This window comes from Rana temporaria, chromosome 1, assembly GCF_905171775.1.
Source record: "Rana temporaria chromosome 1, aRanTem1.1, whole genome shotgun sequence".
Lineage (NCBI taxonomy): Eukaryota > Metazoa > Chordata > Amphibia > Anura > Ranidae > Rana > Rana temporaria.
Genome location: NC_053489.1, coordinates 467,548,076 through 467,573,357, shown reverse-complemented (window position 1 = coordinate 467,573,357; position 25,282 = coordinate 467,548,076). Strand labels below are relative to the sequence as shown.

Sequence of the window (25,282 nt, the reverse complement as noted above, 5' to 3'; positions counted from 1 at the left end):
AAGCGCAGGAAGCAAAATTTTTCAGTGGCAGAGAAGCATATTCTTGCTCAGGGCATCATAAAATATGGTCGTTTTCTCCATGGCCCTGAGAGCCAGAACACCACCCCGGCCAGGAGGAAGGAGATCCTTAAAAAGATCACCGATCGGATCAATGCGTCGGGGGGGGGGAGACCAGGACCATCGCTGGCATCCAAAAAAAAAAGAACGATTTAAAGAGCGTGTCCCGGAACAAGCTGGCAACGCTGCATGCCCATAGGGAGGAGGAGGGACCCTGCCCAGTCAGGATGAGTGAGGAGGAATGGGCAGTGGCCCAGTGTTTCCACCCACAGCAGGTGGTGGGCCTGCCTGGCTTTGACTCTGATGCTCCTGTGAGGACAGGTAAGTTTTTTATTTTTTCTATCTGGTGATTAGCATGTGTGGGTGGGGGAAGGGAAGATGTGCCAAGTGTGTGGATCCACCAACCTGTGATTGTTTTGTGTCCTCCCCAGATGGCCAGGAGGTTGCAGCCCCATCAGCCCAGGAGGTTGCTGGGTCATCAGCCCAGGAGGTGGCAGCCCCATCAGCCCAGGAGGTGGCAGCCCCATCAGCCCAGGAGGTTGCTGGGTCATCAGCCCAGGAGGTGGCAGCCCCATCAGGGCAGGAGGTTGCTGCCCCATCAGGGCAGGAGGTTGCTGCCCCATCAGGGCAGGCTGCTGCACCACCCCCAAGACAGGCTGATGCTGAGTCCCAAGAAGGGCAGGATTCGCCATGGGAGGGGAGTGCCCACAACTCCCCTAATTTGGATGTTGAGTGGGAGGAGGATGAGGGGGAGGAGGATGAAAATATTGTGATTGGCCGGCAAATCATGATGGGCCAAGATAGGACCTTTGAGTCATCCCCTGAGGGTACCCCAGAGGCTCCCAGCAGTCAGGCCACCATCAGGGGTGGCCCCTCCCAACCCTCCTCCAACATGCAGCAACCCCCATGGGTCACTCCAACCCCTCCTCCAAGGCCACAAGCCTCAGGGGCAAGTAGGAGGCCGACCCCGGAAACCAGGGGGGGGTTTGAGCGTCTGCCAGTCAGTCTGCTGAGGGACAATGCCCGGCAGACCCGCAGTCTGGGTGAAATTAAAAAAACAATGACCAAGGTGGAGCACAGCCTGGGTTTAATGAGGGATTCACTGGGTGATGTGGCCACCAACTCAGTGGGGGTCATCACCTGTTTGTGGGACCTGAAGAACGCCACAACAGGCGTGGCCCAGGAGGTGACTGCCCTGACCCAGGCTGTGCAGGCCAATACCCGGGCTGTGCAGGACAATACCCGGGCTGGCCAGGCTAATACGGCTGACATCACTGCCTGTCTGACAAGGATAGCCGTGGCCTTGGAGGGCAGGCCAGCAGGAGGACAGACACCCGGGGAGGCTCCTTCTTCCCCTGCACAGACCCCCCCCTGTGAAGATACTCCCTCCCCTGCACAGCCCCCCCCCCCCCCGTGAAGATCCTCCAGTTGGCCGTGCCCGTGCCCGTGGTCAGCCCAGAAGGAGCACTCGGCAACATCACTAAGTTGCAGGGGTACTTTTTTTTTTTTATTATTATACTGTACTTATGATTTGGTTTATGTGTGTGAATGATGTGTCAATGTGGGGGGGTGGCATTCCTGATAACATAAGGGTGTCACCCTCAGTTTTGGTGGAGTAGGGATCCCCAGGACCAGGGAGAAGTGTTCCCAGGTTCCTGAATGGTGTATGAATGCACAGTGACATAATTGGAGCCGTGGCGGGGCGTTACTGCTCCCGAGTACCAAAGGGGGGGGTACTTGGATCTAATCCAATTCGATGTGCATGTGATGTGTCTGTGCTAGGGACCACAGTGGTGTGCATTCATGCATTCTCATTGTGAGATAACTAATGTGCGTTTTCTGTGAAAAAAGACATTCTCATTGTCATATAATTAATGTGCATTTACTGTGCAAAGAAACATTTTAAATGTCACATAATATCTGTGCGTTTATGGTGTAAAACCAAACAATAAAGTGAGATAATGAAGGTCCATTTACTGGGAAAAGATGCCTTCAGCAAGTCGTCTCCTTATTGCTGTGCCCTCAGCAGACCGGGTAGAGGTGGTTGGGGGGGGGGGATTGCCTGGGTGGGGGGTCAGGTCAGGACATAACTCAATATGCAGGCCCCTTCTCATTGCAAAATTGTGTAGTATGCAACATGCCCCAATTATTTGACAGACAAAGTCTGGGGAATACAAGAGTGTACCCCCAGTCTTGTCAAGGCATCTGAAGCGGGACTTGAGAAGCCCGAATGTTCGCTCTACAATTGACCGAGTGCGAATGTGCACCTCATTATATTTGTGTTCTCCTGGTGTTTGGGGGTTCCTAAATGGTGTCATTAGGTGGGGTCCCAAGGCATATCCAGAGTCACCTGTAAGGGAAAAGACAGGAGGATATTAGTCATGCATGTGCCCCTTGTAATGTCTGCATCATGGGGGGGGGGCATACCTGACACCAATGTCACTCACCAATCAGCCAGCTGTCTCCATACACGTTCTGCTCCAAGTCTTGGTAGATCTTGGTCTGCCGGAGAATGAAACTGTCGTGGCACGACCCTGGCAATTTTGCACAAACGTGCCAGATGAGGCCATGAGCATCTACAATAGCTTGGACGTTGATCGAATGCCAGCCTTTTCTGTTCCTGAACAGGTGCTCAGTTTCATGGGGGGGCTGTAGTGCCACATGGGTGCAGTCTATCGCCCCGATGGTCCGTGGGAAGCCACCAATGTTGTAGAAGTCAATCATGGCTTGCAGACGCTGCTCCTCCTGGGTGGGCTTTTCAAACTGGTTGCCTATGCGCCGCAGTATGGCAGGGACCACCTGATGGACACATCGGCTCATTGTCGACTGCACCATCCCAGCCAGACCTCCAGATGCACGCTGGAAAGACCCAGTGGCCAAAAAATGAAGGGTTACTCGCCCCTACAGGGGTAAAGTGCATGTAAATAGATGGTGTCCAAACGGCTCAGCTCCTCGCCTGTCCGTGTTTCGCATTGAGTGTCAATGCTTAATCATAGCTATAGATAAAATAACAGGTATACATATACACACAGAAATCTATGCTTAATTGGACCCACCCAGCATGTGATTGACTACAGCAATTAGCCAGTATCCAACACACATGCGGAGGGGGGGGGGGGTGGTGGGAAGAAGAGGCATAGGTGAAAAAAGCACACATAAAACAAACTGGCTTGCAAAGTAAAACAAATCTGTAAATACAAGTGTGGACAATAATAAATGTGACCAAAAAGGCAACACATAATTATGTGAAAATAAAAATAGTAATTAAAAACATATTAAAAACTAAGGTGTAGCAGGGATGTGGTGTAAATATAAATGTGAATAAAGAAAGTGAGTGGGTGATTAATAAAAATGTATTATAAGCATGTGCTGAATAAAGACCGACAAGCCCCTGTAATCGAAGCATATGATGTCACTTATATTTAAAGCAAGGACAGAATGATGTGAGCAAGGAACCAATTGCAATACATATTATAATAGAAAAAATTGTGATTGTTATGTTATGTTAAATAAGTGTGTATGAAATGTGAAAGGTATATATGGGTATATATACATAAATATATGTGTAGCCCTCCATACACATTATATACAGCTCTTGTACCCCGTTCCAACCCTTCATGCTTTGTGATTTTGCTTAGACGCGATTCCCATATGTAACCTCCTTTTACATGGCCCTTTCACACAGGGTCCTTTCACACTTGTTTTAGTATCAGTGGGGTCAAAGCGCCTTAATATCACAGATACACTACATCATTGGCAGTAAGGACTAGTATATGCCCAAGCTGAGTATATATATACATGCATTCATATGCATGAGATTTTGCTTAGACGCGATTCCCACACATAACCTTTTTTTACAGGGCCCTTTCACACAGGGTCCTTTCACACCTGTTTCAGTACCAATGGGTTTAAGCGCCTTAACATCAGAGATATTACATCATTGGCAGTAAGGACTAGTATATGCCCTAGCTAAATACATAGTTTAACAGTAAGAGTTAATGAGTTCATTTTATTTTGTTTAATTGTGCCCCAGCAATTTTTTTTAATAAAAAGCAGCTTTGGCTGCAATACTCACCTCCTCTCTAGAGCTTTTCCTATCAGACTCAACTGCTCTGCAATTTAGCACCAGTCCATTTCCAAGCTGAATGATCGGCCTCCTGGGGAAACTATAATCGTGGTGCCCTGATCTCAATGTAAAATGTTGCAGAGAGCTGGACTGGTATCATCATGTCAGCATTTGTTGCTGCATAATTGAAGACCACCCAGCAACGGAGAAGAGGCAAAGAGCAACCTCAGTGTCAATTTTTAGAAATCAGATAAATGTGTTTCTTGGAGGCCAATACCCTCAAACAAAATACACTGGACTAGAGTTACAAAGAAAAAAGTAAGTGGAGGAAAAAGCAAACACGGATGCAATAATCTGGAGTATTGATGTGTACATAGTTACATAGTCTGGTTGAAAAAAAAAAACAGTTCAACCAATAATAGGGGGGAAAAATGATACATGATATACATGATATACCCACAGTTGATCCAGAGGAAGGCAAAACCCCTCAGCAAAGAAATACATAAAGTACAGTGCCCTGAAAAAGTATTCATACCCCTCGAGATTATACACATTTTGTCATGTTACAACCAAAAGACCTAAATGTATTTTATTGGGATTTTATGTGATAGGCCAACACAAAGTGGCACATAATTGTGAAGTAGAAGGAAAATTATAAATGTTTTTCAAAATACTTTACAAAGAAATATGGGAAAAGTGTGGCGTGCATTTGTATTCAGCCCCCTTTACTCTGATATCTCTAACTAAAATCTAGTGGAACCAATTGCCTTCAGAAGTCACATAATTAATAAATAGAGTCCATCTGTGTATATTTTATTCTCAGTATAAATACAGTTGTTCTGTGAAGCCCTCAGAGGTTTGTAAGAGAACCTTAGTGAACAAACAGCATCATGAAGGTCAAGAAACACATCAGACAGGTCAGGGATAAGGTTGTGGAGACGTTTAAAGCAGGGTTAGGTTATAAAAAAATATCCGAAGCTTTGAAAATCTCATGGAGCACTGTTCAATCCATCATCTGAAAATGGTATGGCACAACTGCAAACCTACCAAGACATGGCCACCCACCTAAATTGACAGGCCGGGCAAGGAGAGCATTAATTCGAGAAGCAGCCAAGAGGCCCATGGTAACTCTGGAGGAGCTGCAGAGATACACACCTCAGATAGGAGAATCTTTCCACAGGACAACTCATAATCGTACACTCCACAAATCTGGCCTTTATGGAACAGTGGCAAGAAGAAAGCCATTGTTGAAAGAAAGACATAAGAAATCCCATTTGCAGTTTGCGAGAAGCCATGTGGGGGACACAGCAAACATGTGGACGAAGGTGTTCTGGTCACATGAGACCCATAATTGAACTTTTTGGCCTAAAAGCAAAAGCTATGTGTGGCAGAAAACTAACACCGCACATCACCCTAAACACACTATCCCCACCGTGAAACATGGGGGCAGATCCACAGAGCAAGTACGCCGGCGTATCTACTGATACGCCGGCGTACTTTCAAATTTCCTGCGTCGTATCTTTAGTTTGAATCCTCAAACCAAGATATGACAGCATCTGGGTTCGATCCGACAGGCGTACGGCTTCGTACGCCTTCGGATCGTAGATGCAATACTTCGGCGTGCGCTGGGTGGAGTTTGCGTCGGATATGCAAATTAGCTTTTTCCGACGATCCACGAACGTACGCGCGGCCGTCGCATTCTCTTGCGTCGTCTCTAGTCGGCTTTTTCCGGCGTATAGTTAAAGCTGCTATTTTGCGGCGTATAGATAGACTTGCCATGTTAAAGTATGGCCGTCGTTCCCGCGTCGAAATTTTAATTTTTTTTTGCGTAAGTCGTCCGTGAAAAGGGGTCGACGTAAGTCACGTCTAAGTTAAAAAAATGACGTCGTTGCGACGTCATTTAGCGCAATGCACGGCGGGAAATTTTGGGACGACGCATGCGCAGTTCATTCGGCGCGGGGACGCGCTTCATTTAAATGAAACCCGCCCCCAACCCGCCCGATTTCAAATCCGCCGACAGAAATACACTACGCCGCCGTAACTTACGGCGCAAACTCGCTGAGGATTCGAAAATGCGCCAGGTAAGGTACGGCAGGGTAGTGTATCTCTGATACGCTGCGCCGTTCTACATCTATGTGGATCTGGCCCATGGTGTCTGAAAAAGACTTGAGACTAGGGCAGAGGTTCATCTTCCAGCAGGACAACAACCCTAAACATACAGCCAGAGCTACAATAGAATGGTCTAGATCAAAGTATATTCATGTGTTATTATTTATTTTACTTCCACTTCACAATTATGTGCTACTTTGTGTTGGCCTATTACATAAAATCCCAATAAAATACATTTACGTTTTTGGTTGTAATTGTAACATGACAAAATGTGAGAGATTTAAGGGGTATGAATACTTTTTGAACGAACTGTATACTATGAAAAAAAGTATACTATAACATGGGTTGTAAATTCAGTAGATCGATGTGATAAAAGTTTAAATGGAATGAATAAACTGTTTTGGTTGCTAAAATTACCAAAAATAACTCTCAGTAATAAAAATATCATATACCTCATTCTGTTGTAAATTGATCTCAGTAAGTCTTGTTTGTTAAAATGGAGCATGGTGAAATGACAATAAGAAAAGTACAGTTAACTCTAGAGATTCTAATTCAAATCAGTTAGTATAGATTACTGCCCAATTAGCTAATTAATTAACAAATGAATTGGAAAAAGTTTAAAAACAGAATGAACTTGTAAGGAATTGGTACATACAGGATATATACATCTGTCATCCTGAGATTAGCAGATTATGAGATTTTATAGAGTTTTATAAACACAATACTGGATAAGCCATTTTGAGTATTTTGTGGCAGAATACTTTGCTATCTTTTTACTGCAGAGAAAGTTACATATCTACATGCTTGGGTATGTAAATGTCTGGAAAATACAAATTTTTGAGTGTCTGTCATTTCACCATTTTACATTTTTTGTATTTTTATAATTTCTTTGACACCTATGTTGGTAAAAGTAATTTATAGGTACTTAACTTATTTCAAAGGCATGTTTTCTTTTTTTCCTTTGGGTACTAGAAAGCAGCACTGGAGTGTACTCATCCAGGATATGGAACCAGCGTGGTAATAGGAGTAGCTCCCCAGGATGCAAAGGTCACATTTGATCCTCTTTTGCTTCTCACAGGACGCACATGGAAAGGCAGTATATTTGGAGGTACATTTTACTATAAGGCATCTATTTGTCATTGTTTTGCACTGTATTAAATGACAGCAATACTTTGAAGGTTTCAAAAGGGTGCTGGTACTTCAGCACTGATTCCTTTGTAATAAGTAATAAGAGTACAAATAAATTGCAGTAATAGTATTTGTTCTATGCTAAACACATTAAAGCGATACTTTTTACCTTAAAGCATCCCCCTTCCCCCACCAAAAAAAAAAGGGATTGTTTTAATATAACTTTAAATAAATTAAACATAAAAGATACTGAGCCAGATTCACGTAGAAGTGCGGCAGCGTAACGTATCGTAGATACGTTACACCGCCGCAAGTTTTCAGCGCAAGTGCCTGATTCACCAAGCACTTGCGTGAAAACTTACGCCGGCGGCCTCCGGCGTAAGCCCGCGTAATTCAAAGGGGCGTGTGCCATTTAAATTAGGCGCGCTCCCGCGCCGGACCTACTGCGCATGCCCCCTTTTGAATTTCCCGCCGTGCTTTGCGCGAAGTGACGTCATTTTTTCGAACAGCGACGTGCGTAGCGTACTTCCGTATTCCCGGACGTCTTACGCAAGAAGGAAAATTTTTTAAATTTCGCCGCGGGAACGACGGCCATATTTTTTACAGCACATACGTGCTGTGTAAAGTTAGGGCACCTAAAACGACGACTAACTTTGCGACGGAAAACTAGACTAGCAGCGACGTAGCGAACGCGAAAAACCGTCGTGGATCGCCGTAACTACTAATTTGCATACCCGACGCTGGTTTACGACGCAAACTCCCCCCAGCGGCGGCCGCGGTATTGCATCCTAAGATCCGACAGTGTAAAACAATTACACCTGTCGGATCTAAGGGCTATCTATACGTAACTGATTCTATGAATCAGTCGCATAGATACTCTGAAGCCCCATACACACTATCAGTTTTCCTGATGGTTTTCTCTTCAGGATTACCAAAACCTTCTAATATGAGGTCAAACCTCAAGCGTTTCAATTTAAATGCAATCAGGCAGGTCCTTGTACTACATGGTTTTGGTAAACCTGAAGAGAAAACCTGCAGGAAAACTGATAGTGTGTATGGGGCTTGAGAGATACGACAGAGTATCTGAGATACTCCGTCGTATCTCTGCTGTGAATCTGGCCCACTATGTATTCCCATCAAAAGAGCTTGAATTAAACGTTGTTACTTTTACACGTTTTGGACTTGAAGTCAGAGTTCAGGAGTGATAAAGTGTAGTTTACCTTTTATTACACTGAATTTCAATAATTACCTCTTTTAACCTCTATGGAAACATTATGTTTTTTTTTTTAAATGGTAAGATGGCTTCTAAGCTGACCTTTAAAACTATCAGTACTTGTTGACAATGGCAAACTTCCACTATAATGAGGCTTTCCACATATTAAAAATGTTGCCAAAAGTTAATCCCATTCTAAAAATTAACCAGAAGAAATAACTTTATCTCAATGATTGCATAACGCCGCTGTTCTAGGCTACAGTTACTTTTCTAAATGCACAATCTAGTTACTTTTATTCTTGCTCTTTACTTGAGGTGATTGTAGCCATATTAATGCAATTGGGACAGAGAAAATTGAGTACTGTCCGTGATACTTTTACAAATAAGTTAGTGAAATAAAAAAAGTATCACGGACAGTACTTATTATTTGTGCTTTTTGTGATCCTAAATTAGTAGAGTAGCATTTAAGGCTACTTTCACACTTGGGCCACTTCACGTTGTGGGTAAAGCCATCGTTTTAGCAGCACTTTTTGGGCGCTAGCGGAGCGCTTTTAACCCCCACCAGCGGCTGAAGAAAGGGTTAAAACCGCATCGCTTCTGAAGCGCTTTTCAGGTGCTTCTGAAGCACTGCCCATGCATTCTAATGGGCAGGGGCGGTGTAGGAGCACTGTATACAATGCATATAAGCAAAAAAAATGGTTATCCTTATCAAGGCTGAAAGGAACCGGAGGACCGAATGAGTGACACAGTATGCAATGTATGTGAAATTGAAAAAAGTATAGTAGTTTATTATTGTTAATTAAAAACTAACATAAAACTCCACAATAAGAGGTTAGGGATGGAGATACTGAAAATTCGACAGAACACAACAACAAAAAACACCAGCATCAAAGAGTGTCTCTGGGTGTGACAACTAACAATACTCAACACAAGACAAGACGCAACTAGGGATGAGCTTCGAGTTCGAGTCGAACTCATGTTCGACTCGAACATTGCCTGTTCGGCGAACAACGAACAATTAGGAGTGTTCGCGGCAAATTCGAAAAGCCGCGGAACACCCTGTTAAAGTCTATGGGAGAAATCTAAAGTGTTAATTTTAAAGGCTAATATGCAAGTTATTGTCCTAAAAAGTGTTTGGGGACCTGGGTCCTGTCCCAGGAAACATGTATCAATGCAAACAAAAGTTTTAAAAACTGATGTTTTTTTCAGGAGCAGTGAATTTAATAATGCTAAAAGTGAAAAAATAAAAGTGTAATATTACTTTAAATTTCGTACCTAGGGGGGGGGTGTAAAGTCAGCATGTGAAAAAGCACATGTTTCCCGTACATAGAACTGTCCCTGCACAAAGTGTCATTTCTGAAAGAAAAAAAGGCATTTAAAACAGGCTTTGCGGCTGTAATGAATTGTCGGCTCTGGCAATTCAGAGATGATTCATTCATAAAAAATAAAAATAAAAAGCGTGGGGGTCCCCCAAATTCCATTAACAGGCCCTTCAGGTCTGATATGGATATTAAGGGGAACTCCACCCCAAAATTAAAAAAAAAATGGCGTGGAGTTCCCCCAAAAATCCACACAGACCCTTATCCGAGCACGTTAACCTGGCCGGCCGCAGAAAAGAGGGGGGGACAGAGTGCACCCCCCTCTCCTGAACTGCACCAGGCCACATGCCCACAACATGGGGAGGATGTCCCCATGTTGATGGGGACAAGGGCCTCCTCCCCACAACCCTTGCCCGGTGGTTGTGGGGGTCTGCGGGCGGGGGGCTTATCAGAATCTGGAAGACCCCTTTAACAAAGGGGACCCCCAGATCCTGCCCCCCCCATGGGCTTTCCCAGTGACGTACCAGGGTGCGTCAGAGGGGGCGGGGTCACGTGACAGATGGCCGCTTCCCCTATATAAGAAATGTCAAAGCTCCAGCGCGTCATTCCGCTGAGCTGTGTCCAGCGGAGAGAGGAGCTCGCCTGCTGCGCTCTGGACGGATGGATCTTCTCATCGCTGGACCTGACCGCTGATCATCCGTCGCTGGAGAGATCATCCGTCGCTGGATAAAAGACAACGTTGGAGCAGGGAGCCGCATCGAGAGTGGATTACCACCGCTGGATTTTTTTTTATATTAATAAAGGAATTTTTCTACGGTGTCTGTGTGTTTTTTTTAACTATTTACACTTCCTTCATGAAATGGTAGAGGTACAGTGTACCCCATTACCAATTCACATAGGGGGGGCAGGATCTGGGGGTCCCCTTTGTTAAAGGGGTCTTCCATATTCTGATAAGCCCCCCGCCCGCAGACCCCCACAACTACCGGGCAAGGGTTGTGGGGATGAGGCCCTTGTCCCCATCAACATGGGGACATCCTCCCCATGTTGAGGGCATGTGGCCTGGTGCGGTTCAGGAGAGGGGGGCCGCACTCTGTCCCCCCCTCTTTTCTGAGGCCGGCCAGGTTAACATGCTCGGATAAGGGTCTGGTGTGGATTTTTGGGGGAACTCCACGCCATTTTTTTTTTTACATTTATTTATTTATAAAAATGCTCATTGGGAGTGCAGTCATTACCCAAAGGCCTCGATGCGCTCATAGAACCGACATATACAAATACAACCAAAATCTCTTATTACTTATTACATTTGGAGTGAAGTTCCCCTTAAAATCCACACCAGACCTGAAAGGTCTGGTATGGATATTTGGGGGGAACCCCACGTCATTTTTTTTAAATTGACGGCGGGGTTCCCCTTAATATCCACATCAGACCTGAAGGGCCTGTTAACCACTTGACCACTGGGCACGAAAACCCCCTTAATCACCAGACCAATTTTCAGCTTTCGGTGCTCTCACAATTTGAATGACAATTACTCAGTCATACAACATTGTACCCATCTGAAATTTTTGTCCTTTTTTTCCCACAAATAGAGCTTTCTTTTGGTGGTATTTGATCACCTCTGCGGTTTTTATTTTTTGCGCTATAAAAGAAAAAAGACTGAAAATTCTGTAAAAAAAAAAAAAAAAAATCTAGTTTCTGTCATATTAGCAGGTTATTTCTCACACACAGCATATGCATACTACAAATTACACCCCAAAACACATTCTGCTATTCCTCCCGAGTATAGCGATACCACATGTGTGCGACTTTTACACAGCGTGGCCACATAGAGAGGCCCAACATGCAGGGAGCACCATCAGGCGTTCTGGAGCACCCAGGCCAATTCTGACATTTCTCTCCTACATGTAAAAATCATCATTTATTTGCTAAAAAAATTACATAGAAACCCAAAACATTATATATGCTTTTTTTTCAAAGACCCTAGAGAATACAATGGCGGTTGTTGCAACTTTTTATCTTGCACGGTATTTTCGCAGCAATTTTTTGAACGCGTGTTTTTAAAAAAAAAACAGTTTTGTGCTTAAAAAAAAAAAAAAACCAGTAAAGTTAGCCCAATGTTTTTGCATAATATGAAAGATGAAGTTACGCCGAGTAAATAGATACCCAACATGTCACCCTTCAAAATTGCACACGCTCGTGAAATTGCGCCAAACGTTTCTACTTAAAAATCCCCATAGGCGACGTATTGCAAGGTATTGGAGTATTGAGGGTATTGCGGAGTATTGGGGGGGTATTGCAGAGTATGGGGGGGTATTGCAGAGTATGGGGGGGGTATTGCAGAGTATGGGGGGGGGTATTGCAGAGTATGGGGGGGTATTGCAGAGTATGGGGGGGGTATTGCAGAGTATGGGGGGGGGTATTGCAGAGTATGGGGGGGGTATTGCAGAGTATGGGGGGGGGGTATTGCAGAGTATGGGGGGGGTATTGCAGAGTATGGGGGGGTATTGCAGAGTATGGGTGGGTATTGCAGAGTATGGGGGGGTGGGTATTGCAGAGTATGGGTGGGTGGGTATTGCAGAGTATGGGGGGGTGGGTATTGCAGAGTAAAATAAAAAAAATGATGAGTGCAATACTCTGCAATACCCCACCCCATACTCTGCAATACCCCACCCCATACTCTGCAATACCCACCCCCCCAGGGTGGGTATTGCAGAGTATGGGGTGGGGTATTGCAGAGTATGGGGTGGGGTATTGCAGAGTATGGGGTGGGGTATTGCAGAGTATTGCACTCATCATTATTTTTATTTTGCAGAGTATTGCGCAGGGATGGCTGGATCTGTGACTGCAATTGTCACAGATCCAGCCCACAGTGCGGCGGCTGCTGCTGCCGCCCGATCCCCCCCCCCTCCCTCTCCTCTCACACTGTACCGAACGGTACAGAGAGGAGAGGGAGGAACCGGCGTCATTACATGACGCCGGTTTGTTTACAAGTGATCGCGCCGTCATTGGACGGCGCGATCACGTGGTAAGGAGCCGCTTCCATTGGCTCCTTACCGCGATCCGTGTTGCTGCGGGTCCCGTGGACCCGCCGAGCGCCGGTGATCGCGTGTGCGCGCCCGCTCGGGCGCGCAATTGTGACTCTCTGGGAGGACGTATATTGACGCCCTCCTAGAGTTAGGTAACCGCCTTGTAGCCGTATTTCGGCTATAGGGCGGTTACCAAGTAGTTAATGGAATTTGGGCGGACCCCCGCGTTTTTTTTTATTTTTATGAATGAATCATCTCTGAATTGCCAGAGCCGACAATTCATTAGAGCCGCAAAGCCAGTTTTAAATGCCTTTTTTTCTTTCAGAAATTACACTTTGTGCAGGGACAGTTCTATGTACGGGAAACATGCGCTTTTTCACATGCTGACTTTACACCCCCCTAGGTACAAAATTTAAAGTAATATTACACTTTTATTGTTTCACTTTTAGCATTATTAAATTCACTGCTCCTGAAAAAACATCAGTTTTTAAAACTTTTTTTGCATTGATACATGTTTCCTGGGACAGGACCCAGGTCCCCAAACACTTTTTAGGACAATAACTTGCATATTAGCCTTTAAAATTAACACTTTTTATTTCAAATGTTCGAGTCCCATAGACTTTAACGGGGTTCTAAAGTTCACACAAACATTTGGTGTGTTCGCAAGTTCTGATGTGAACCAAACAGGGGGATGTTCGGCTCATCCTTACACACAACGATGGGACGCTAAAAATCTGTACATGGATGAGCATGCCACAACATAAGTCGTATGTTTAGACTATCAATAGTATTATAAGGCAAGGGCATCCATGTAGAGGTCCCTTGGAAGCTTGAACCCTAAAATAAGGGAAATAGGGATGGAAGGGGGATGGGGGGAAGGGAAGGAGGGGGAATGGAAAACGAATGGGCCTCGTGAGAAAACTGAAAATAATCTAAGAGAACCCCAATAGAGTCAATGTCAATATATGGTGTGGAAGGTATAATGAACCACATGAACATTGCAACACTAAGAGTTCAAGGGCAGGAATGTGAAGAAAAAGACCGTAATACACCTGGTTACAGTTAATGATGCAAGTGACAACATAAGTATATTGCCACAATGTGTAATAACTCAGGGTAGGTCCTAAATATGGATGTGTGATGGCAAATGAGAATCTGTGGTATCCACTGTTGATAATCTCCTCAGTGTTATAAAGAGCTGGTAAACAGTCATATGATACCCTTCTCAGTAGACTAATGGCACTAGCTGGTTACTGTCCATCCATCCATCTACAGGTGTCTCCTGTTGTTGCTCTCTGCTTGGCATCAGTATTGTGCAACCGTCTAAAATATTTAAAGGAACAAGGTACATTTGGTCCGATACTTAGTGATCATTAGTTTTGCCTCTAATTTAATTGTTTTGAATGTCATGGCCCACAATAAAGAAATACTGATATATATACAGATTGCGGGAAATGTGAAGGAGAGAAATGGGATTATGGGAAAAAGGGAAGGGAAGAGAAGTTGAACACAGGAAACATATGGGAAAATGCACAAAATGTTATTTACATGTAAACGAGGATATAAGATATATAGTCGCTGACATGCAGCTCCAGGTAAATGCATGTAAAGGCAGCCCTGCAAAGCCACTGTTCATGGAAACACACATATATACACAGCTAGGCATTAACAAAATATGCCAAGCACTGTATCTCATACAGATTGATGAAAAACGTCTGATTAGCAAATCTATGTATATGTATATGTATGTCTATCAACTGTCCAAACACCACATGAACATCTCGTTAGAGAGATCATGTAATTAGACATTTGTGCACAGAAAAGCTCCCCCCCCTGTATACAGTCCTCCTACACCGCCCCAAAGATGCTGCTTGCAGGACTTTTTGTAACGTGGCATGGGAGGCGCAGTAGCAGTGCCCCGTGGAGTCGCTTCTTTTTGCTGTTTTTATTAGGGGATTAAACTTGGATGGGAAAAAGGGACATGGGATGCCGAAAGGATGAATCTTGCTTAATGAAAATAAAGTTGGTTGAAATCTAATTTGACAGTCTCTTCTGCTTTACATTTCCTCCAGCACTACTTGAAATCACTTGCTTTCTCTACTACACAATCCTATATTCTGGTCACCATTAGCACATGGTTAGGCCTCACTCTGAATAAGTCCCAACAGTGGAATGATAGCCATTCGCTGGCAGGGGTCTGCAGTCCCCATGGTGTAGCAACCAATAGCGATGAAAAAAGGACATTTGTGCTAACTGAAACTTGATGGACTACTGATCCCAGAAAGTCCTGTGCCAATCCTGCCTACCCTCCTGGCTGCAGCAACTTGACTTCAACAACACCACAATCTCTCCCTCTGGCTTCACATCCAATTCTGTCATGTCTCTCCCATAGATTCTCACTGTTCTTCTCACTCATCGACCCCGGAATGAATCCCTCCTGAATGACTTTCCTGGCAGTGTTCCCTGCTGTCTTCATCCTGCTCCTGTTCCAGGACACCTCTCATTGACCGTGTAAAGAGAGGCTCCCTCCCAGCTCCTCGAGCTCCCAGCCCGAGGTCACCCACCCCCCCCCAGAAAGGGTGTCCCTTAAGGGCCAACACAGTCTAACACTCCATTATTCAGTTCTTCCAGCTGACAACTCCTCCCACAGCAGGTTGGCCATGAGTATATATAGGAGACCTACACCCTGACAATCCTAGTTGGGTATTGGTCAGGGCTCCCAGATACACTCCATGTCACTCCCACTCTCTGTGCCCTGCCTCTCTTCCAGAGGCACTGGAAGCAAAGGAGGCACCAGAGAGCTGAAGCAGATTTGAGTCAGATTATAAAACAGATCTGTTATATTTAGGCAGCATCATTTATAAATTCCCCATTAGCTGCTCTTAAAGAAAAAACAATAATTAAAGGTCAGCAGCTACAAATACTGTAGCTGCTGACTTTTAATAAACAGACATTTACCGGTCCAGAAGTCCAGCACTGTCATTAACTGGACTGGTTCATCGTTGGTCTTTGGGTCCCCAGTGCCACCATCCTGCTAGTGGGAAGCTGTCTGTAAATTCCTGCTCTTTCACAGTCAGCTCCCCACAGTGCATATGCATTATACGCTGAGCATTTGGACTGAACCACAGCCAGGTGAGGAGGAGGTGGCCAAGAAAAGCAAAAGTGGAAGCAGATACCTGTCAGAAATAGCTTTTTTCTCCCTCCAAAAGTTGTACATGAGGGGGTAGGAGGAGTTCATGTTTTAGATGAAGTCCCGCTTTAAGTAGCACTGGGGGTGGTTTACTAAAACTGCAGTGTGCAAACTCTGGTGCAGCTCTGCGCAGAAACCAATCAGCTTCCAGGTTTTATTGTCAAAGCTTAATTGAACAAGCTGAAGTTAGAAGCTGATTGGTTACCATGCACAGCTTTACCAGATTCTGAGTGCACCAGTTTTAGAAAATCTCCCCCACTGTAACAGAATGAAACCTTTCCCTGACTTCTTCTTCATGGTGAATCTGTTTTGTGTTTGTGTCTCCAGTGGTAAAACCAGACTGGATCTGTGCTAATCTGCCCAAAATGTCAGATGCAGGGGATACAAGTACACATTAAAAACTATCGCATAGACTTTGTTAACCACTTCAGCCCCGGAAGAATTTACCCCCTTCCTAACCAGAGCACTTTTTGCGATTCATCACTGCATCGCTTTAACTGACAATTGCGCGGTCGTGCAAAGTGGTACCCAAACAAAATTGTCCTTTTTTGCTTACAAAGGCATTTCCCTGGTATGCAGCTCCGTGACATGATCACAGGACACCGGTGGACGTTGAGTCCGCGGGTCCTGCGGGCACGGTCACGGAGCGCACAGCGGAATTTTCAAAGCAACGTACAGGTACGTTTCTTTGCCCACATGAGCCATTCTGCCGACGTATATGTTCGTTAGGCGGTCGGCAAGTGGTTAAAGAGGAACTGCAGTCTGCTCACATAATTTGTAATAAAAACATTCTGAAGCCTCCCTCCAACCACTTTGCATATTATTTTATATATACTGTGATTCTGTACTTTCCAAATATGCTGCAGAAATCTCCCTCCACTAAGTCTGGCTGCAACCATTTTAACTGTGGGCAGCTTCAGCTGCTGTCTGTTCACTTCCTGGATTTACATAAACAAACAGAGGCATACCTCCAGCTCTGCAGCTTTCATTGGCCCTCTTATGGCTCACCCCCCTCCCTTCCTGGCAAACTCCTACGAGAGTGAGGGAGAGAGAGCTGTGCATGATGTCATAAGCCTAGGATTTTTACCAGACAAGAAACAGGAAGTGGGCTGTAAAAGGTATTTACTGGCAGAATTTTTTTTTTTCACTATCCAAAGTTAAAACAACAAGGGAAGAAGATTTAATAGATGGAAAGATTAAAAAATTACTGAAGGTCCACTTTAAAGTGGATTTCCACCCTGAAAAAAAAATTTCACCAAAAATCCACCAAAAATTTTAGTAAAATAGTTTTTTTTTTTTTACTTACCAGTAGGGTTGAGCGAACCCGAACTGTAAAGTTCGGGTTTGGTACGGACTTTGGGTTTTTCCCGAACCCGGACCCGAACCCGAATAATTGAAAAAAGTTCGGGTCCGGGATCGAAGTTCGGGAAAAAAAATGCGCGGAGGTCCACGCAAATTCAATAACCAGACCCTTTAGGTCTGGTATGGATATTAAGGGGAACCCCGCCGTCAATTAAAAAAATCTTCTCATCGCGGGAGATCACCCGCAGCCGTCGCAGGATCAGGACAACGCAGGAAGCCGGGAACGAGTGGATCATTACCGCTGGAGTTTTTTACTTTTTTTTTTATTAATAAAGGACTTTATTCTACGGTGTCAGTGTGTTTTATTTTTACAAGACTTTACACTTCCTTCGTGAAATGGTAGGGGTACAGTGTACCCCATTACCATTTCACACAGGGGGGGTCAGGATCTGGGGGTCCCCTTTGTTAAAGGGGTCTTCCAGATTCTGATAAACCTCCCGCCCGCATACCCCCACAACCACCGGGCAAGGGTTGTGGGGATGAGACCCTTGTCCCCATCAACATGGGGACATCCTCCCCATGTTGAGGGCATGTGGCCTGGTGCGGTTCAGGAGAGGGGGGGGGCCGCACTCTGTCCCCCCCTCTTTTCTGCGGCCGGCCAGGTCAACGTGCTTGGATAACGGGTCTGGTTATGGATATTTAGGGGGAACCGCACGTAATTTTTGTTTTAAATTGACGGCGGGGTTATCCCTGAATATCCATACCAGACCTGAAGGGTCTGGTTATGGATATTTAGGGGGAACCGAACGTAATTTTTTTTTTAAATTGACGGCGGGGTTCCCCTTAATATCCATACCAGACCTAAAGGGTCTGGTTATTGAATTTGCGGGGACCTCCGCGCATTTATTTTTCTAAAAGTTCGTGTCCCATTGACTACATTGGGGTTCGGAGTTCGGGTTCGGGTTTTTTTTACCCGAACCCGAACATCCAGGTGTCCGCTCAACTCTACTTACCAGAAATTGCCGTTGTTATGCATATCTTTCTAATCTGCCTCTTCATCGTCCATGGCTGGTCTTCATCCGCGCGTTGTCTCCTGGGGAATGGTGTGCGCTGCCTTCTGGGAACTGTGTGTATCTCAGAGAGCAGCTGCCCATTCAGAAAACACTGTGAGACTCACGCATGCGCAGTAGGAAAGGGGCAGTGAAGCCGCAAGGCTCCACTGCCTGTTTACCTTAGTTAGGATGGCGGCGCCGGGACCTTCCACGATCGAGGGATCGCCCTCGGAGGAATGACTTTGCAGGCACCTATTGTAGGACAGGTAAGTGTCCTTAATAAAAGTCATCAGCTACAATGTTTGTAGCTGCTGACTTAAAAAAAAAAATTGTGGGTGGAATCCCGCTTTAACTGACATATTTGCGGCTAAATTTGTGGTTCGTTTGATAAATGTCTCCTTATAGTGTAGTATGGTACAACAACCAAAGCACATTTGCAGCACACATACAGGCTTGGGGAACTGGAATTTAGAGACCACAGTTCATATATATATATATATATATATATATATATATATATATATATATATATATATATTTTTCCCCCCTAATGTGTAGTATGTTTACATGTGTGTATATTTTGTATCTAACTGAGCCAAACTGAACTAGAGTCTTTATTTTTTTTAGGTTATAAAAGTTTGGACGCAGTGCCTCAGTTATTTTCTGACTACATGGCAGGCAAATTTGACCTGAATGGTTTAGTGACCCATACTTTGCCTTTTACCCAAATAAATGAAGGATTTGAACTTCTGAGAGCTGGAAAAAGGTTGGTATTAATAATAATAAATGCAATTCTTTTTTTTAATGTGCTGTCTGTTTAGGGTGTAGCATCCATTAATATAGAGAAGAATGCATACTGAGAATTGTACTTATTCAGAAGAAGAAATGTGGTAGTTCGCATTGTCCATGCATACTCGACTGGGAAGAATACTCCCAGCATACAAAACAAAATAATTGATACTTCACAGTATCTGTAAATACAGAATAAGAACAGATACTGAAAATGACACTTGTTCCACAAAACAAGAGAAATGGTGCTATGTGAAGCTCATGCATACAGAATTAGAACAGATATTGAAAATCATACCCAACATACAGAACAAGAGAAGTGGCGATATACTGTACATGCAAACAAACCACTGATTATAAAATGAATTGTCTAAATATGGGATTAACACCCAAGTACTAAAACAAACTTCAGAACCATATGTAGAAATACATTCATAGTAGACAATACATTCCATAATTTACCATTGCCAGCAGATATGTATTTGTGCCAATTTATTTACAACATATTAGGAAAGCACCATGGTGAACCAACACCTTCATCATGTGGTCTATCAGTCCCTTGATTCCTCCTTATGTGTTTACTAATTCCTGTCAATTTGCTATACTGCTGCTACACGATAGAACAATTCTCAGGAGAGGCCTGACGCACAACTCACCCAGCCTTCATAATGTCTTTATCCAGCACTTTGGCAGCAGCAATGGTATTTACTACCAGTCACTGTGTGGACAAAGTTATCCAATAGGATCCTGGCCATGGTTCCAATGGTTCTTAATTTCCATAGTAATTCTGCTGTAGTATGAAAGATAGAGCAACCTGTTTAGCCATGTTCAGGATGGAAGTATGAGTAGGGTGACCACATTTCCAAACTACCATTCAGGGACACCCTTCCTTCCCAAAAATCAGCTTGTGCTGTAACGAATCACAGCACAGTGATTGGACACAGGAGGTGGGATTTATGATTTCTCCAATCACAAGCAGGGGGCGGGATTGTGCTCCTCCAGGTAATCCTGGCCAGGACAAGTACTGTCAGTGAGTAAAGCAGTGATGTGGCTGCCTTTTTTGGGGGCATCAGATTGGCCCTGTGGGGATGGCTGTGTCAGTTTCCACTGTATTGTCCTGGAATGAATGTGCTCGGGACAGACCTGCAAAATGCTGGACTGTGCCGGGCAATCCGGGACACGTGGTCACCCTAAGTATGAGGCTTTGGTAAAGAGACTGACACATGTTGGGTGGCTTTGCCCCAATATAAGCATATTTACTTGGGCCATTTACATCTTTATTACCTTTTTTTATCTTTTCTTATTTAACAAGGTTCTTCAGTCTGCCCAAATTTTTTTTTTAAATCAGTGTCTCTATCTCAGGAGGCTGCGGAAAGTGGGTTGATGGGACTGGGACTTCATGTGGAATTGCATAGAGATGATTCCAGCAGAAATGTGAGCCTGACAAAACTAGATACCTGTCTGTTTCCACAAGCCCCCACCCTCCCAGATAAAAAGTAAAAAAAAAAGATAGAGGACAGGATGGGTAAAATTTTGCTTTAAAGCAACTGGTAACACAGGTGAAGAAGAAGGGAATGCATGATGGATTAAGCGGCAATAGTTGAAAACACTTGCTAGTAGAAATATGATTCTCATTCCCCCATCTGGCCAAACTGTATTTTTTTGCTTAAAACAACAGTAAATAAGACTACTTCGCTCACAAGCTCTTTCACGCTATAATACGAGTAGTAAAAAGAATGATGGGGCAGGAGTGAGATTACCAGGCATCACACTATCCACATGATGACCTTACAGTGGATGCCTATTTAAACTAAATTTACTTTTAGATGTCAAATGACATATTCATTCATCTGACCAGAACTCATGATAATGTGGCCTGCTTTGCAGTATATAAGACCAGATTATATAGCATCAGACACCACCTTGAATTATGTTTAATAGATACCAAAGTAAAACAGTTTAGGAAAGATAGAGATTTGGGATTTTTAAGGTGCAAAATTACAACAACGTTTTAATGAAAAAATATTTATTTATAAAAGTTAAAAATGACAGAATTTACTAAAGTATACAGTGCCTGATAAATTAATTCTCCTGAAAAAGCTACTAATCGTGGCGAAACATGTAGAAAAATTTTCAGCTTACACATTCTTGAAACTGTATTGAATGGATGTTCTATATTCTGTCGTTTTTAACTTTTATGAATAAATATTTATTCATTAAAATGTCATTGTAATTTTGCCCCCTAAAAATCCCAAATCCTTATCTTTCCTAAATTGTTTCCAATCAAGGGGATGATAAGCAAAAAAATTCTCTCCTTTGGATACCAAAGTAAAAGTTTGGATCATATATAGGAATATACAGTATAAGAGCATTGACTAATAAATATATATAGATATATAGATGTATGTATATATATATATATATATATATATATATATATATATATATATATATATATATATATATATATATATATATTTATATTTATTATTATTATTATTATTATTATTATTATTATTATTATTATTATACACTTTTCTAACTTGATTTTCTTTTTTTTTTAAGCATCCGCACAGTCTTATTATTCTAAATTGAAGACTTTTTCCGGAGAACTGTCCTTTCAAATGCTTACACTTGTTTCACACATATGAAATAGACAATATTTGCTTTAATGCAATCTGTTTTCGCTGATTTGTTCAATGTAATTACTTTGACATAACCCAAAATAAAAGGCTTTTAAAAATGTTATTGCCAAAAAGTAACACTTTTTCTATTCACAAAACAAAAATGTGCAACACAGTGATGACTAATACTTGGAGTGCCTTTGTATAAGAAAAAATAAAGTTTCTAGCAGAAAGAGAAAAGGGTATGTTACATACTGTATACAGTAGTTAGTCTGGTTCAAAAAAGACACAACCAAGATTCAACCAATAAAGTCATCAATTAGAAAATTTTCCTTCCAAAATTACCTATATTCAGATCAGTCTTTCCTATGATTTAATTCCATCCCAAGGATATCCCTTTCGCATATGAGACATATCCACACTATGGGCCAAATTCTCAAAAAAGCTGCGTAACTTAAATTTCAGCAGTTAAGTTACACTGACTTAAAATTTCTACCTAAGTGCCTGATCTTCAAAGCACTTACATAGAAATTACACGCCGTGTAACTTAAGTGCCGCCGTCGTAAGGCGGTCCTCCTCTCCTGGGGGCGTTTAAAATTTAAATGAGGCGCGCTCCCGCGCCGGCCGTACTGCGCATGCGTGTGACGTCATTTTCCCGACGTGCAGCGCGCGAACGTAATTAACACCGGGCGGCTTTGAGAATTTCGACGGGACACTAAAGTTGCGACGGGTGAAAAAAAAAAGACGCGCCGGGAAAACAAATAATTATAATAAAAAATGACAGCGTCGCTCAGCATGCATTCCTGAGAGGGAGAACTCCATGCCAATTTTCAAAGAAAAAACCGGCATGGGTTCCCCCCCCAGGAGCATACCAGGCCCTTAGGTCTGGTATGGGTTGTAAGGAGACCCCCCCACGCCGAAAAATTGACGTAGGGGGTCCCCCTACAATCCATACCAGACCCGTATCCAAAGCACGCTACCCGGCCGGTCAGGAAGGGAGTGGGGACGAGCGAGCGCCCCCCCCTCCTGAGCCGTGCCAGGCCGCATGCCCTCAACATGGGGGGGTTGGGTGCTCTGGGGCAGGGGGGCGCACTGCGGGCCCCCCCACTCCAGAGCACCCTGTCCCCATGTTGATGAGGACAGGACCTCTTCCCGACAACCCTTGCCATTGGTTGTCGGGGTCTGCGGGCGGGGTGCTTATCGGAATCTGGGAGTCCCCTTTAATAAGGGGGCCCCCAGATACCGGCCCCCCACCCTTAGTGAATGGATATGGCGCCGGCTGCCTGTTACTAATTGAGCTAACACACAAACATAGCAGGCAGCCAGCGCTGAAGAAGAAGGCACCGGACAGCTGCAGAAGAACCGGGGTTCGCCGAGTCAACAGCGGAAAAGGGGAGAAGATGGAAGAAGCCCCCCGGAGTCCGGAGAAGCCCCCCCCCCGGAGAGCGGAAGAAGAAACCCCCCCCGGAGAGCGGAGAAGACCCCCGGAGAGTGGAAGAAGACCCCCGGAGAGTGGAAGAAGAAGCCCCCCCTGGTAATTGAGCTAATAACGAAGACATGGGGGGGCATCCGGAGCAGAATAATAAATTATTTTAAAAAGCCTTGTGTTGTGTGTTTACTAACTTTTACTTTTTGCCTCCAGGTGAATGGGTAGGGCTACGATGTACCCCATATCCATTCACTTAGGGTGGGGGGCCGGTATCTGGGGGCCCCCTTATTAAAGGGGACTCCCAGATTCCGATAAGCACCCCGCCCGCAGACCCCGACAACCAATGGCAAGGGTTGTCGGGAAGAGGTCCTGTCCTCATCAACATGGGGACAGGGTGCTCTGGGGTGGGAGGGCCCGCAGTGCGCCCCCCTGCCCCAGAGCACCCAACCCCCCCATGTTGAAGGCATGCGGCCTGGCACGGCTCAGGAGGGGGGGGGGCGCTCGCTCGTCCCCACTCCCTTCCTGACCGGCCGAGTAGCGTGCTTTGGATACGGGTCTGGTATGGATTGTAGGGGGACCCCCTACGTCAATTTTTCGGCGTGGGGGGGTCTCCTTACAACCCATACCAGACCTAAGGGCCTGGTATGCTCCTGGGGGGGAACCCATGCCGGTTTTGAATTTTAAAATTGCCGTGGAGTTCTCCCACGGGAATGCATACCAAATGCCGTCGCTGGAATGGGCCTTTACAATGTGTGACTAACTTTCCACATTATAAAACCAGCCCTAGTTTTGCGCAGGCAAATTCGGAATTTAGGCAGAAATCACAGTGATGAAATGCTTTGAAAATCTGCTTAAGTCCTCATTTGCATACGCAAAGCTGACCGTGTAAGTGTCTTACACATGTCAGATTTTCTGCCTAACTTTGGAAAAAGCCTTTTGAGAATCGTTTCCAAAGTTAGGCACAGGGATACGCAGGCTGAACAGCAGTTAAGTCTGCGTATCTCTTTTGAGAATCAGGCCCTATAAGTGTAGCTATACTTTGGTTAATAGAATTCCATTGAAAGTCCTCTTCAGTCCCTACTACACAACTGATAAAGAGAATAAATACAATAAGCCTAATGGAAAAAAAATGTCATACACTACATAATTCTACACAATTCTATGATAAAAAAAATGGGGTTCTTGGTTTAAACATTCTTTAATTCTATTTCAACAGTTAGACAATTAAGGTAACATATACTAAAAACAATGTTCTTCTTTTGTTGCCATATTGACAACCATCTGGCTTTAATTTTCCTTAGCATATTGCTTTAATGAAAAAATGCAGATTGGTCTATTTCCACCTATAATGCCGCGTACACACGATCATTTTTCGTCATGAAAAAAACATTGTTTTAAAAAAATGTAATTTAAAATGATCGTGTGTGGGCTTCACATCATTTTTCGGGTTCTGAAAAACGACAATTTTTTTTTTCCAAACATGCTGCATTTTTTAACGACGTTTTAAACTATGTCGTTTTTCGGGTTAAAAACTTGCGCATGCTCAGAAGCAAGTTATGAGACAGGAGCGCTTGTTCTGGTAAAACTACCGTTCATAATGTAGTAAGCACATTCATCACGCTGTAACAGACAGAAAAGCGCGAATCGTCTTTTACTAACATGGAATCAGCTAAAGCAGCCCCAAGGGTGGCGTCATCCGCATGGAACTTCCCCATTATAGTGCCGTCGTACGTCACCGCGCTTTGCTAGAGCATTTTTTTTAAACGATGGTGTGTGGGCAATGTCGTTTTAATGATGAATTGAAAAAACTTCGTTTTTTCTACATGCTGAAAAACATCGTTTTTTTTTCATGCCGAAAAATTATCGTGTGTACGCGGCATTACTGACCATTGCAGCAAGTAGCATAGGAAGGCAACATATATTATAAACAAGACCCAGCATAAATCCAATGAAAAATCCAAGCTTTACTCACCAGCCAGCT

General features: G+C 44.0%; 1 protein-coding gene across 2 annotated transcripts in view; it reads left to right on the top strand.

Moving 5' to 3' along the window:
• LOC120917236 (alcohol dehydrogenase 1-like) overlaps nucleotides 1-21,993 on the top strand; it is a 54,431-nt gene extending 32,438 nt beyond the window's left edge. For both annotated transcript variants that reach the window (XM_040328388.1, XM_040328379.1), the window contains exons 7-9: nucleotides 7,205-7,340; nucleotides 19,087-19,225; nucleotides 21,814-21,993. In XM_040328388.1, coding sequence (XP_040184322.1) covers nucleotides 7,205-7,340; nucleotides 19,087-19,225; nucleotides 21,814-21,838 — 300 coding nt within the window. In that variant the 3' untranslated portion in view covers nucleotides 21,839-21,993. The remainder of the gene's footprint in view (nucleotides 1-7,204; nucleotides 7,341-19,086; nucleotides 19,226-21,813) is intronic.
• Nucleotides 21,994-25,282: the final 3,289 nt, after the last annotated feature.